This window comes from Rhea pennata, chromosome Z, assembly GCF_028389875.1.
Source record: "Rhea pennata isolate bPtePen1 chromosome Z, bPtePen1.pri, whole genome shotgun sequence".
NCBI classification, from domain to species: Eukaryota; Metazoa; Chordata; class Aves; order Rheiformes; family Rheidae; genus Rhea; species Rhea pennata.
The window spans coordinates 79,116,755-79,132,278 of NC_084702.1; the positions used below are offsets into that span (position 1 = coordinate 79,116,755).

Here is a 15,524-nt window from a genome sequence, read left to right on the forward strand (position 1 = left end):
AGCAACCACTTGAAATTATTACTGGAGGGAATGGTGCTAGTAGGTCTTTTACATATAAATCAAATAACGACAAATGCATAAACTAAATGGGAGGTTGGTATTGTAGGAGGTATGCTAATATTGAGCACACCAAGCCTTTCCCATATCTACAAGCTTTACTCCATAACTAAGCTTGTATTAAACGCTGTTATTATTAACAGTTTGGCTGATTGATCTCTAGGGACTCCTAACAGGTCCACAGTTCAAAATTCCCTGCATTCCATACATATTTCCCTCCACCCCCTTTTTTACCCCAAGGGTAAGTAGAGACAAATATAGAAAGCTTATAATTTCATTTCTCTAATGTACACAATATTCCAAATTGTGATCCTTCCAATGAAGGCAGCCTATAGTGCATTCATGGTAGGCTACCCTTAAGCAATCCAGTCTTTGCAACTTGTTTTGCATGAATGCACATTTATCTAGTGAAGACATTTCACACAGTTCAATCACAAGCAGAGTCATAATTTTCCAAGCATAAGTGTTCAAAAATTATCCTTAATTCATACAAACAATGTGACAAAACATGTGACAAAGTTATTTTTAAAAAGGCTAGGAAATTCAAATCAGTAAAACCAGTAGTTTTACATGAGTATTGCAATTTTCAAAAGCAACAAGAACAGAAGATTTACTGAGAAAACCATCAAATCGTCAGTTGTTGTCATTTAATATCAAAAATTAGAAGACACATCCCTTGGACCATCAAGTTTTTTTCTGCTTACAAAACAAAATTATAGAAAGACAGACAAATATAAGAAAAAAGAAAAGGATTTTACAGTGCAGAATGACCTTAAAGTAAGCACATTTTTCCCCTTTGCCTCACCAGATAGGCATCACACGACCACACCACAACTACCCAAATGTCTGTTTATTTTGCACTTCCAGATAGATAGGTCTTGCAATAAATACAATTAGAGTCAAGTCATGGCATTGTTATTCTACTTAACCTAAGTTTGTTCTTAATTCCAGGGCTCAATTTTAAGCAGCACACCAGAGGGAATATTCACAATAAAGCAAAATCATTTCTTTCCACAATCAGTTTATTAAAAACGCATTAAAAATTGTCACCTAGTGAACCATGTATTCTAAAGGAAATCAGGTTTTTATCACAGAAACAGAGTTTCCTTTATATAGAATCCCCCATGAGTAAACACAACGTAGATCCTGCTAGCACAAAACTAGAACCGCTAACAGTATTTAATCTTAGACTGAAATTATGGCCAATAATAAAGTCCAGGTAACAGATTGTACAGCAATTTGAAAGTGAGCCTTCTAAAATTTTATGAACCTAGAATATGCTTGTAGAGTGAGACTTCTATAAGTCTGCAAAAGGTATCTAATGTTTTCCTCTTAATAGTTGAGGAAAAGGGGGAGAGGAAAGGGGAGAAGATATTTATATGAGAATACTGTTTCCACCACACTATATACACAATTTGTTTAGGGAGAGAACGTTATTTGAATATGAAGTGAGGCTTTTCCTTGCAATTTAGATTAAAAATAAAGCAAGACAATTGGTTAGCACAACGATGTAGAATGGAAGATATTAGTCTTTCCTGCTCTGTCCTCAAACTTTTTTCTCTTTTTTTTCTTTCTTTCTTTTTTTTTTTTTTTTAACTTAATTGCTGTAATCACTGTCATTCAGCTAAAATAATTAATGTATCCTTTTCCCCATTGGGACACAGGCATTCTTGTTTAATTCTCATCTTGCCAAGACAATGAAGCGGATGCATGCCAAATCTATAACGTGAGAGAGAGCTATAAACATGGAACACTACGTGTTCGCATAAACAATGTCTTTTTTCAACAGCAGGATAAAGACAATACATACAATACTCATTCACATTAATAGATCACATACTTGGATTAAAGACACATGTAAACCCCTGGGGCAAATAAGTAAAGGGTGAATCTGTTCAGATAAGATTAGAGCAGACTTGCACAGAGACAAATCATAGGTACCATCTACTAAACCCTATTACAATGCAAACATAACCGCAAACACACACACAGTTAAAAAGAAATCCAGTTACACAGAAATCCAGTTTTCAACCACCATATTTGAGGCCTCGAGTAGGTAGATTACTTGCATGATTTTGCTACTTAAATAATACCACCTTGCTTTTAACATTTTCAAAGTTACCCACACTACAGACCCTGGATTAGCAGGCATTACATAGGCAAAACGACTTATCCAAAGCAAACTAGCAGCACCCTTAGACACCCCTTCTGCTAAAAGCAACATAGCACCACCAACGCTCATAATATGGAGTCTAATACAGATAATACAAGACAGTCTTGCTTGCCAAGTGGCCAACTAAACATTGTCAAGACCTGATCTGAGCTGCTGTAGAAGCTGCACGGGCCTAATATCAGTAAGATGTTTAGACGTAGCAAGGAATAGCCTCACCCTAGATGCCACCTGCTTTTTCTGCCCTGTTGCTCCTGTGCTCCCATAGATAAAAACCTGGACATCAGTGAAGAAATAATTCACGTTACCTGTAGATGAGTACTTAAAGCCCCAGCCATACAATTAACAAGCAGACTTCAGGAAATCAAGCTTTCGGGGGTTTTGTGGTTAGATCTTCAGCTCCCAGGCTTCTCAAAAACTTCCACTTTACCTTAAAAGTGTTAGCAAAGAGTATATAAACTAATTGCCATCCTTAATTTCCTTTATGTGATAACTGAAAGCTCCTGTAATCATTTAAGGGCTGCAATAAGCATCTCATCACTTATTCTCTCCTCTGTCCCCATTCTCCTAAACTGTTAGGAAAAAAAACAAAAATGCAATGTGCTTTCTAAAAGACCAGGTGTGTTCTCAGAGAATTCGTACCTTTTAATGATTTTCTGAGTCTCACCCATTCTACAAGCACTTTGGGGTTCCTTTGCATCTGTATAACGCAACAAATGTAGTCCCTAGCAACATTGTGATTAAAATATTCTTTGTACAGAATGAATAAAATTTCCTGCTATAGGTCCAAGAATAAGCTAAAGGAGCTGACAATCTGACCGAGAATACAGAACATGCTGACCACTCTTATGCTCCTGAATCACAACACAGTTAAAGACTGCAAGAAATAATATGATATAGAGATCATATCTCTCTAAATACATAAGATTTGTTAGCAAAGACTTAGCTCCAGCTTCAAATCTGCATTTGTCAAGTCCTTAGTTCCCCTACTAGAACTGGCCAACAGAAGTCTAAACAGAATAAAAAACTGAGATACAAACTCCTCTCTGTGAGGAGCTGATAGGAGCCAACTTACTTTACTCAGAATGCTGTCGCTATTTCAGAATATTTGCATTAGGTGTTGAGCAGAAGCAGGCTAAACACAGTGGTTGAAGATTGTCTGGCTTTGCAGCCTAACTGGAACCAAGTTATTCCCTTATGGAACAGGAGGTCACTTTGCCATTCAAAGAATCATGCAGTTTCCACAAAATATTTAATTCCAAGTACTCTACAAGAATTAACCTAAATGTCAAGATAATAATAAGTCATGGAAGATGACACTAATTTAGAATTTATTAATATCAGGAATTTTTGGCTGAATCTTAAAACACACAGTTTATTATGCAAGTCTGTGTAAGACTTTTCCTACAATCAAAAAAGTACAATATCAAAGTTATATGCAAATTCCCAATAACAGACTAGGAGGCAAAAGCTTCTAACTCCTATGCTAAAGAACCACCTGAAAAGAGCCAGAGGTGGTGAACTCTGTTTATGGGTCAACTACCCTGGGAGGAAATCAATGAAGAGCATTGTAGTAGGAACTCCAGTTTTTCTCCTTCACTTGATTTCACGCAGTTTCATAGAATCACAGAATCAGTAAGGTTGGAAGGGACCTCCGGAGATCATCTAGTCCAACCTCCCTGCTCAAGCACAGTCACCTACAGCATGGTAGACAGGGTTGCATCCAGCTAGGCCTTGAAGATCTCCAGACAAGGAGACTCCACAGCCTCTCTGGGCAGCCTGTGCCAGTGCTCCGACACGCTCACAGGGAAGAAATTCGCCCGCACGGTCAGGCAGAACTTTCTGTGGTTCAGTTTCTGCCCATTGCCTCTTGTCCTGTCACGTGGGACAACTGAAAAGAGTTTGTCCCCATGCCCTTGACACCCTCCCTTCAGGGACTTGTACACAGTGATCAGATCCCCCCTCAGTCTTCTCTTCCCCAGGCTGAAGAGGCCCAGCTCTCGCAGCCGTTCCTCCCAGGGCAGGTGCTCCAGCCCTCTGGTCATCGTAGCCCTATGCTGGACTCTCTCCAGTAGCTCCACGTCTCTCTTGTCCTGGGGAGCCCAGAACCGGACACAGGACTCGAGATGAGGCCTCCCCAGGGCTGAGTAGAGGGGCAGGATCACCTCCCTTAACCTGCTGGCAGCACTCTTCCTAATGCACCCAAGGAGACCATTGGCCTTCTTGGCCACAGGGGCACATTGCTGGCTCATGGTCAATCTGTTCACTAGAACTTTAGTTTAGCATTTATAATAATAGGCTAACTTTAAGGCAACTTAACCTTTCACTCATCCTTTTTGCAAATAATCGATAATCACTTTGTATGATCTGAAGCACAATAGCACACCTTTCTTCTGAACTTAAAACACGGTCTAGAAAGGAAAAGCACAAACTGCACATTCAGAAGGAGTGGAAGTATATAAATTGCAAGATCTGGGAGGTGAATTCTTTCAGACGAAGCAGTTGCTATTAAAAAATATTAAGTAAACAACACTATGTCATATATTAGCTGTCAAAAAACAAGATATATTGCTGAGTAGTGAGTGGCAAGAATATTTTCCACACATCATTACTATCATACACTGTACGTTTCTGCCTAAAATACCAAATAATACACAGCAGGTGCCAATGTTCTGACCGACTGTGGCATGAGCAGACCGACGTGCTGATACTGCACTCTCAAGTCACAAGATGCTATATTTAAACTAAAGAACACGGTGCTGGAATACATGCTCAGGCTAGAAGGGGCAGGGAGGGAAGTGATGCTCATAATTTAAACACGGAATCATGGAGAAATAGTCTCTAGAATAGTGAACACAATATCCAGCTCTGGTAAATGAGAAAACAGCAAGGACAATCAAGAACAGCTTAATTTTTTAAAAAACATGTTCACTAAGGACAGAATCAGGCACACAGAACAGTTATACAGAAAATGCTAATAAACCTAGTGTGATCTGCAGAGTACCAAGGGCATTCTAGTGATGGGAGGGTGGTAGAAAGCTACACTTGACAATTACTGAAGTAGAATAAAAAAATCAGGTATTTTCTTCTCACTTTAAATAAGCCCTAATATAGAAGCATTTTTACTATACTCTTCTGATGACACTTCACTTTTCCTATATCTCAGCATAAAAACTACAGAGAGGCATCATATTAACCTTACACTAAAAAAAACACACATAAGTGAAGCATTTGTTAGCAACTTCAAGCAATGGATATGTCCACGTAGCATGATATGAATCTCAATATCTTGACGAGGATCACAAGAATGATCTCCAAATGGAAAGTCAAGTCAAAAGAAGAAATTGGCCCAAGTCCACAGCTGAGCAGTGAGAGCTGACAAGGAACTTGTCTCTTTTTCAGTCCCTTCTTTTAACCAACAGACCACACGCAATTACTTTCTTAATCAAGAACATCCAGCTAACAATCTGCTCAAAGATAATTGCTCGGTACATTTGCCATCAATATGCCCAAAATTATCACTAATAAACGTCACTGTGAATTACAGTCAAGCACTACTAAACATTGCTTAAATATGGATCTAGCCCGGTGACAACAGTCACTTTTCGTATTATGCTGTGAGAAACTCTCAACATAAGGAATAAAGATTGCTACGGTTCAAACTGACAAAATCTTCCAGCATTCCCATCTGTTTTACTGTGCTACAGTATACAGTTTAAGCAAGGGGGGGGGGCTTTTTTTTTTAAAACAGGTAGAATCCCATAGGCAGTCTGCAATGATACCTTATTATAAGCAGGCACTGCTTTTTAATGTATCAGTTAGCTGACCTCATTCTTGGAGATTACTCATCAAAGTTTAAGTACATTAAACCATTTCAACATGTAGCACTTAATCTTTTGGCACCAGAAGTCTGATTTCCCCAGAGCAATGGCAGGCGCCGAGGAGTTAACCAGATTTTAATGAACCGTTTTCACTGTTCAGTGAGCAAACAGCTATTAGGCATTCTCAACACATGTCCTTGCCTGGCTTGACTCTTCGGGGAAATCCACTTTGGTAATAAAGTGCAAGTGGGTTATGCAAGAACAACCAAAAGTATCTCATTCGGATCCCAGTCGTTTTGGCAAGACAATTTTTGGTTTTATGCAATAAACAACAAACACCCAAACTCAATGGTAACTTTACAATGAAGTGGAAGAAATTTATAATCAAGATTCTCATGCCAGCATTATGCTTCATGTGTTCTGTAACAGTGTCACAATATGGTGTGGCATGAAAGATCTGTGGCAGAGATGATTTTTTTTTTATACTGTAATCAGATTAATTTTGAACACATACTTTCACATTCAAAAAGCATGACTTCTGTTTTGTTTTTTAAAAACACAAGATAGCAGGGAAGACGCTTAAGTAATACAGCCATTCCTGCTATCATCTTGTGCAACACATTCTCCATTTCCTTGAACTGCACTTACTTTTGAACATTCTGCCTAAATTCACTTTTCTGTAATTCTTGTTCGAGATAGACTTTGTGGTACGATCTATTGCCTACTAATTAAATGTCAGCAATTTCCTTTTTTAATGGATTAATTGTAATCATAGCCTTGTTTTCTTTCCTCAGTAGTTTTCTAAAAGTTGCTTTTATTTCACTCCCGGCTGCTGCTGGTTTATGAAACACAAGTGAAAAGAAAAACCAAAGGGTATATTATAATTCCTTTCTCCTGAGGTATGGCTAAACATCCTACAGGCAATTAGAACTAACAACATTAGAACATGCAAATCATGTTCTCTAAGAGACACCTTTCTTTGTTCTCCACCATTAGGAGAAGGAGAACCACACAATACTACTACTCATCTTTTCCTTGCACAGCGCATTTCAGCCCTCCTTTTATAGGCAAGGAAACAGACTCAGAGACAGGAAGTGACTTGTACCCAGCACCGCATGTAGCAAGCAAATTGAGTTGTCTTCTGTTCGTAGTTCTGCAAGTCCCAGTCAGGGAGGGAAAAAAACACAGCATTAATCTCTTGATGTCACTGAAAAAGGTGAATAATTTCAATAAGTGAAACAACTGCCTCCAATCTCCTTAAATACCAAGGATTCAGCTCCCTAAATAATTGCAACATCATCATTCCCATAGTGGTAACACGACAGTTTTGCCCCAATCATATTTTGTTCTTCCCATCTTCTTAGAGGCCAAAAGCAATGTTTCTCCATGTTCTCCTGTGTTCCTCCATTCAAGCTCTCACTTTCCTTACTAGAACTGCAGGCCTGTTCTCTGAACAGGCCGATCAGAGAAGGGATTATGTTCAGACGAGATCCTCAGGGAACAGAAAAGGAAAGCTCTGCGTACTCCTTCCTGTGCAGACTCCATTACACCTCATGCAATGGAGCACCTCACACAAAAAAAAAGAGGCTTCAGAATATGAAGGCACGTTCTGGAGAGGGCCATTATTACATTTTAAATTGTATTAAAATTACTGAAACTAAGTTAGTTATTCAGAACTGACACCGTAGACTTGTTTAAAAATACCAAATGAAGTTTGTAAAAAGATGATCATGTTAAGTTTAAAAATAAATCTTTAAATAAAAATAAACCAAACAACTTAAATTCATCTTTGGAAGAGGTCTATTTTGTTATGAGAACCTGTAACATGCCAGAAGGTTGTTAACAGACCGTTATTTCCAGCAGAGGAAAAAAAAAAAAAAAACAGTCAACAAGTTACTAAAAGCCCTCAGCACATTCTGTAGATGTTCTTTAAATGTCAGATACAAAGGAAGATGTCTTACATTGGATTACGTCATGCCCCAAAGTAGTCAGGTTTATTACTGACTACATACATTCAATCTCACAGGTCGTCCCAAACAATAAAGCATGTTGTTTGTAACATCATTACAGCTTCAGTTCTTGTTTTAAAACAAAGTTTGGGATTCTTATATAAACAGAACTTCAGAGCTCATTACCTTCTTGGGATATTAGTTTCATTAGCAACAGCATATACCTACCATATGAGCCTGGTGTTTTCTCTTCATAAGTAAAATGAAGTTGTAGTTCCTCTTCTGACATTCGACTGATGAATACTTTCAGCAAACAGCAGATAATAAACAATGCATTGTGAGCCTGCCAAATAAAGAGGTGACTAGAAAGGAAACAAAAGCAAACAAGAATCAGTAACAATTTGCAAATACATGAGTAAAAAAAAATCACAACAAGATATATGCCAGAATAGACAAAAGGGTTCTTGCAGTTGAAGCAAGCAAGGAAAAGTCAAAGTGCTCTGAAGTGTCAGCTGAAGATTCTCTGCTACATCAAATAAATTAGAAGTATATTTATATACAGTATTTTTTTCTAAGAGGATACAGTTTTATTTCCAATTGTAAATTGGTATTGTTAAAAACATCATAGTTGCCAGAAGTGCCACTGTCTTCAAAGAGCTTACTAGATGGTTTAATATACTTCTAAAGGTTTCTAGACCCTATCAGAGCTCAAATCCACCCAAACAGCTGAAATTTTTCCACAGCTTCAATATGAAAGCTATTCTGACTCCTCAAACCTTAGCACCTCTCCTGATCTAATATTTCTCAGATGACTGTATGCACCTATGAACTTCAGGAGCACAACAAAGCAAAAGCATCTATGCCTCTTAAGATTTTTCCCAGCTTTCTGAATGCAAGGAGAACACAGCTTCACAACATTTTCTTGAATGTCAATAAGCAACTGTTGGGAAGCCCGTACAAGAGCACATAGTCAAGCTCTTGTTTGAAACTATGTCATCAAGGTATTTCTGAGCTAAAGAACCAGGAACCATCCCTGTGGAAATAACTTTTCTCAGATAGAAGCTAGAAGGTTGAGGGTAATTCTAGGAGGAAGAGGACACTCAAGAAAATGTCTGTCTTTTTGAAGCTCTGCGTCTGAGGAGATTTATACATTTGTCATGGGGTACAGGGGAACAGTTACAGAAAGCCTCCCGGGAAAAATACATAGTGCTGTACATGTAACTTCCTGGATTTCTTTCCTACTGCTGAAATAGGGAAGTAAAAATAATGACAGTTGTGTGACATGACTTGAAAGAAATAACTTTTTATATAAAAGTTCCAGTTCAAATCCAATCCAATTTGAAAATATTCCTGAGATAAAATATTTTAATTTATAAATTTATAAATCAAAAGTTTAGATAAAAATGTCAGGGGATTTTTAAATAGCTCAAAACCTAGCACTTAAGATTAAAATAATGTTTGCTTTGAAGAATCAAGCATTCATTTACCTGAACCATTATATCCATTATTTAGGTATTAAAAAAAAACCCTTCAAACATTACTGGCTAGTCAGTCTTCCTCTTATACGTTATTTATGCTCCAAGGGGTTCTGAGTGCTATACTACCAACCTAGTACTGGAGAATTTGGGCTGCATGTGTACTACATGTGGGGTATAGAGAAAATTAAGACAGCAACACCTAAGGACTGCATAACAGGGAAGGCAGAAATCAGCACACAGTTACACATTTGGATCCAGTCAAACAAACAATGGTTTATGTAGTACACAGGAGAAGGCAAACATGTCTTTTTCCTTGCTGCAATTTGTTTATCTATTATTCCATTCTTGAAAATATACTAGAGATATCTTTCTTTAGACTTCTCTTACATGTTCAGTTCAAACTTTGGACCGCAAATACGTTAACTAGCAGAGTAAAACTTCAAACACTAGGAACAAAAGAACATTTAAAAAGTGAAATGGCACACACAGCTCTTCTCCATCTACTTACTTCTGACATTCTGCTGAAATCTTTAATTCTTTGGTTCTAGAAAGAAAGACTTTAATCAACGACCCAAGGTTTCCTGTTCGAGGATTCTTCTCAACTAGATGAGGGATTGCAAAGATATGATTATATAGCATTTGTAATTTGATACTATTTAGTTCAAATAAGATACAGAATGAAAACAAATATTGCTGCCTTAGATACTTCTGCATACAGTACGCTACAACTGTTGTTCAGCTTTTAAGATTCTCCAGTGAATGCTTTACTACTCTGTAACTGTTCTCCAAATACGCTTTTCAGCCTAGATTGAAACATCCCAACTGTGGCACTCAACCTGCTTCCTTTTCATAACTTCTTTACACCATAAGTGTTTCCTATCAGAAAACAGGACTAGTTTTCACAGCTTTTACCTTGTAACATCACTTCCACAGTTATATTCTCTCCTTGTTATATCCTCCAATTACTTCTTCCCCTTTCCTAACCAGCTTAGAGGGCAAAGGAGAAAGGGGAAGGAGGGAAGGAGTTGTTCTAATCCTTTCAGTCATTTCACTTTATATAAATAGTTAATGCTGGAAGTTAAGTTTCTAAAAGTTTAGGATATATAGATAAACATACTCTTATGGATACTATTTTAATCTTACTAGAAGATCACAGAGTTCCACTAGATATAGAAGTGCACATGAATGGTGTTTCTTAACTTTTCTGATAAACCACATGGAAAAAAAATAAGATGTCATTTCTCACCTAAAGACTTGCAGATTGAGATGGTGACTTCTTCCAATAGCTTTAAGTCAGCACTAGAGGGAAGAGGGGAAGGAAAAAAAACATCACCACGGTTACATAAGCAAATGGAGTTCCTGAGACTGAAGTGAGAATTCCTAACAAAACAGCAGAAAAAAAGAAATCTATGAAGCACTTAATTTCAGCAATCCATTAGCTAGTTTATATAAATACCAAGCAGCACAAGATGTATTTGAAATACAGTAATTATAAAACAGGAAATGAATACTCAGAAGTAAAATGTCTGTCAAAGTGAGGAGAAGTCAGCACAGCATTTGTGTTACTGCCACACTTGATTTGGTCACTGAAAGTAGCATAGAACCACAGCCTTTAAACAGAACTTTTTTTGTACTAGAACTATCATGAAGTAACACCTTTTCTAAGAGCATAAATTAAAGAATCCTCAACCCGACATTTAAACCTCAAGTTGAGCACCACTTTCGGTTATCTAACGTTATATTACTGCAACAGTCACTTGCCACACATACCAAGTACCTAACTTCACTAATTGCCAGCTGATGTCCTCCACCAAAAAAAACTTCAGCTTAAAAGAACAACAAAACACTAAAGCAGAACCAACAACAACCATTGAAAAGTAAACATCAGCTGTGTCAGCTGCATACGAATAAATTTACATACTTCCGCTACGAAACTGCAAGTACAAACTGATCCTCAAAAACAGAGCAGAACAACACATGGTAAGTAGATAAAGCACATTCTTTGTTAATAGATGGGAAAAAGAGATAAATAATAAATCAGGTATTTTGCCCCATGTCACAGTAAGCAATCTGAAGGTGTCCCAACAATAATACTTAAAGAGCTAATCTCCTGTCAATGCATATTAAAAGTAATACAAGAACGCAAGCTTATTCTCTTCAAACTTGATGCTCTTAAAATGACAAGTCACCACTGACACTTACTAATGTACAATATAAAGACTGTTAATGTTGTGCTTCTTTGGATTTCTCATTCTAGTTTACTTGCTAGGAAGTAAACGTTACTAAGGTTAAGAGTTTGGAGTCTAATAATTTCCATTTTCCACACTCACGCTTTACAGCAGCTAAAAGCTAACACATTCTCCCGGAACACCGAAACCTGCATGCAACAACATACTACTTCATCAAAAAATTATTATGTGAGACCAGGTACATGAATAGACTCAGACTGTTCTATCGCCATCTCAGAAGAAGAAAATAGCTGCCAAAAGCAGGATCTCTCTGAACATTAGAGAGAGAGCAGGTAAATGCATCAGTCAGATAGTGCATGAGCACGGCAGTGACAAAACAGGGGACAGCACTTATTCTGCTATTTGATAAGCTGCTTAACCTCTCAAGGGCAAATTCACTTTCATTTAAGCAGAGAGGCATCCTTTCCACTTCTCCTCTAATGGAGAGAACCGTGCACGTATCGGCCTGGGTAGAAAGCAGTTTACAAGATAACACAGGGAGCAATCAGGCATTGAGCAGAGGGGTGTGGATAGCTTTCAGGCTTTCTTCCCACCACCACCTCCACCACCCCCTCAAGAGCTGCTGCTTTAGTTTCTTGGGACATCTTTTCAAGCCCACTGCAACGACGAGGGCTGTGGCACATGCATTTCACAGCCATGTTACCTCCCGACTCTTCCATTCATCCCCACTTAGTTCTTTCTTGCAGAGCTTCTCTTAGCATTTTCCTTTCCCATGCTCCAACCAGCTGTGGACTACAGACTCCCTCTACCACACCATTAAAGCACAGGCCCACAAGAGTTGGCAGAGTGATCAGTGAAGTGGATTCAAACATCTCCTGCAAATGCAAGCATGCTGTTAGACCTCAGCAGCGTTAACGCCTTTGCTCCTGCTCGTTCCGTACAGTGTTTTGAGGACCCTGGATGGAAAGTGTTACAGAACTGTAAAGTGGCTGCTTTTAATAATTTATTTCAGTTCACTTTGTAGTAGCATAGTAGATAGAGAAAAAAAAATCAGCATTTAGCAGGTCTGAAAACTGTTCTTTCCCCATTCCCCCCCTCCAACCTGTCATCAGAAATTCCCTGCAGCTAAAGAGTGTTTCATCTCCTGTGGAAAGGGGTCAAGGAATCTGATGGGAGCTCCCTCACTTGTGAGATGCTTTGCCCTATATGCTCTTCCCCCTGCTCAGCTTGTGTACCCATACAGTGATTACTGATCATCCCACACGCTCTCGTTAAGTATTAAAAGAGTACATCAAATCCTTATTGAAAATTCAGGAGATGCCCGCAAAAGCAAAACTTCTCCATGAGGTAAAATACGGAATAGCCAAATTCCCTGGCTGATTCTCCTGCTCACCCTCAACTTAGAGATGAGGGCTGTGGCCCACCTAGGCCAATACAAAATTTCCAAGAGTTGCCAAAACAAGACACCTCTTCGGAAAAAATCTGCATCTGGAAGTGACATTACACTAAGGATGACCAGGATGCGAGAGAGAGTTTCACAGTCTCTGTACAAACTCCATTAACATACAGCCTGATCTACAGTAATGGTAGTTACTTCAAGAAGTCCTTCAGAAGCTCCCAAAATTAAAAATTCAATTTTGAAGAAAAGTTTAATGCTTTAACATGCAATGCAACATAACTCAGGTTGAGCAATTTCAGAGCTCATCTGGCTATATCCTCATAATTAAAGGTATGAAAGGCACCATATTCGGAAAAAATAGGAAGCAGCAACACAGTGAAACCCAAATAGTAACTAAGACCATAAGAGGCCAGTTTTCAAACTTTTCAAACACTCCTTGCATATAAAAATATTGCAAAATTTAATATTACTATTTATTATTGCCAGAGCTGCTGTTGCTTCTTAAGCATTTGTTTAAATTTTCCAGTGAGTAACCTCGTTTATATGAAAACAGAAGCTGAAGACAAAAAAAGGTGTGATCCCACACACACTTCCTTCTGTGAAACAGCTGGACAGGAATTTTAAATCTCACTTGCTCAACCCTATCTTAGCAACTACAGCTGTGCCAGTGAAATTTTAAAAGACAGTAGTTGGGGAAAACAATCCTCTTTCCATTTTTTAAGTTAGTTTGTAATCCAGTTTACAGTACAGTCCCAAAACTAACTGCATCAGCTTTAAAGAGAGACAAATTGTGGTCCTGAGTGGGAATCCATAGACCAGCTCCAGTGCTGAATACTCATGTGAAATTTTGCTATTAAAAATTATCTGAGATGTTGTCTTAAAAGAGTTTGTCTTAGATGTTCTCATACTCTGGAGGACTAGAAGAAGAGGTAAGGGTATTGGTAGGAACAGCAACCAAAAGAATTATTTCAAAGCTTTCCATAGGAAATGCTTCAAGGTAGAGACAAACAGATTAAATTAAGGTGCCTGCAAGTTATACTGTGTATCATACTAATTTACTGTATAAGTGAACTGAGGGCATTTCACATGAGAGCGCACTTTACCTACAGTCTAACATCCTACAATAATTTCAGATTATGCAGATGAGTTCTTTGAATATCAAGTATCAGCATTCTTTCCCCCTTTATAAATTACCTTGAAACATACGTTTCAGAAAGCACAAACTGCACTTTGATATATACTTAAAAAAATTAAAATTAGTCTTAAAGGTGGTCTCCTGTTTCAGTGCTAAAAGCAAGCAGAGTCATTCAAAACAAAAGGGATAAAACTAGAACAGCACATCAACAGCTCCAGACAACACAATCTAGGTCTGAATGAAATAAGGACTTCTTGGTGTCCCCCCTCTCCCCTTTTCTTTTCTTTTTTTTTTTTTTTTTTGTTCTTTTTTTGTTTGTTTGTTTTGTTTCAAATTTCTAAATTTGTCCAGCCAGCTGCTTGCCATCAGGATGTATTCCTTCCCGATAGTTCACAGGCTGGGAGAATATTATATTGGACCCCAATGCACTATAGAGTTCTAAGTTACTGCACAATCTTAATCCAACAAAAAGCAATCCTCCTCCTGCAATCTAAAGATACTGGGGACTTCTGATTTGTATACAGAAAAAAAAAAAAAAAAAAAAAAAACAAAAAAAAAACCACACATTTCCAGGTACTAGGAGCAAAGCTTAAGAGTAGCTTTCTTTCCTTAACTTGGCTAGGGAACAAAGGTGAGAGACGTGGAAATAGCTGCCTTAGTATTTTTGTGCTGCAAAGACAGAAGACATACTATGCTAACGCTTATGAAGAAAATGGCAGAGCCGAGATTCATAACGAGATTCGTAACGTGGCACAAACGAAACACTAGAACCAGCTATGGTATTGACTTTGCTCTATAGCCCCTGGGGAGATGACATTTGCTTAATGAATAAATATGAAAACGGAAAGCCAACACCAGAACATCCATCCCTTCATTAACTCACAGAGCTGCACTGCTAGTAGTCAAATTTTTCAGCACTAACAAGAAGATCAATTATTAGTGGAGCGAAGCTCCTTGTAAAAACATGTGCCCAGACATGCAGACATACACATGTATGTTTACTTATATATATATTTTAGGAGCTCGCTATTGAGGACAGGAAGGTCTAAAATATATTTAAATTCATTTCATTCAACATATTGCACTTAATTAGAAGGAAGCAACTGTGGAAAGATCCAGGGGAAGGGGGGGTTATGTGGAGGGAGTAACGTTTCAGAAAGGAAAAGGAAAAATCCCACACATTTTTCACTCTGCAATTTCATCTTTCAAAAACTGGGAAAAGAAAAATCACACTTTTTCCAAAACTTAATGGAAGCTTCTGAAAGAAAATATTCCATAGAACAGAGAAATACAGAAGCAATTCATTAGGGATAGAAGAGCAAAATA

General features: G+C 38.0%; 1 protein-coding gene across 3 annotated transcripts in view; it reads right to left on the minus strand.

The window, feature by feature from the left end:
* DYM (dymeclin) overlaps positions 1–15,524 on the minus strand; it is a 214,025-nt gene that overhangs the window by 178,957 nt on the left and 19,544 nt on the right. For all 3 annotated transcript variants that reach the window (XM_062599520.1, XM_062599519.1, XM_062599521.1), the window contains exons 3-5: positions 10,722–10,774; positions 9,984–10,077; positions 8,226–8,359 (exon numbers count right to left, since the gene is read on the minus strand). In XM_062599520.1, the coding sequence (XP_062455504.1) occupies positions 8,226–8,359; positions 9,984–10,077; positions 10,722–10,774 (281 nt within the window). The remainder of the gene's footprint in view (positions 1–8,225; positions 8,360–9,983; positions 10,078–10,721; positions 10,775–15,524) is intronic.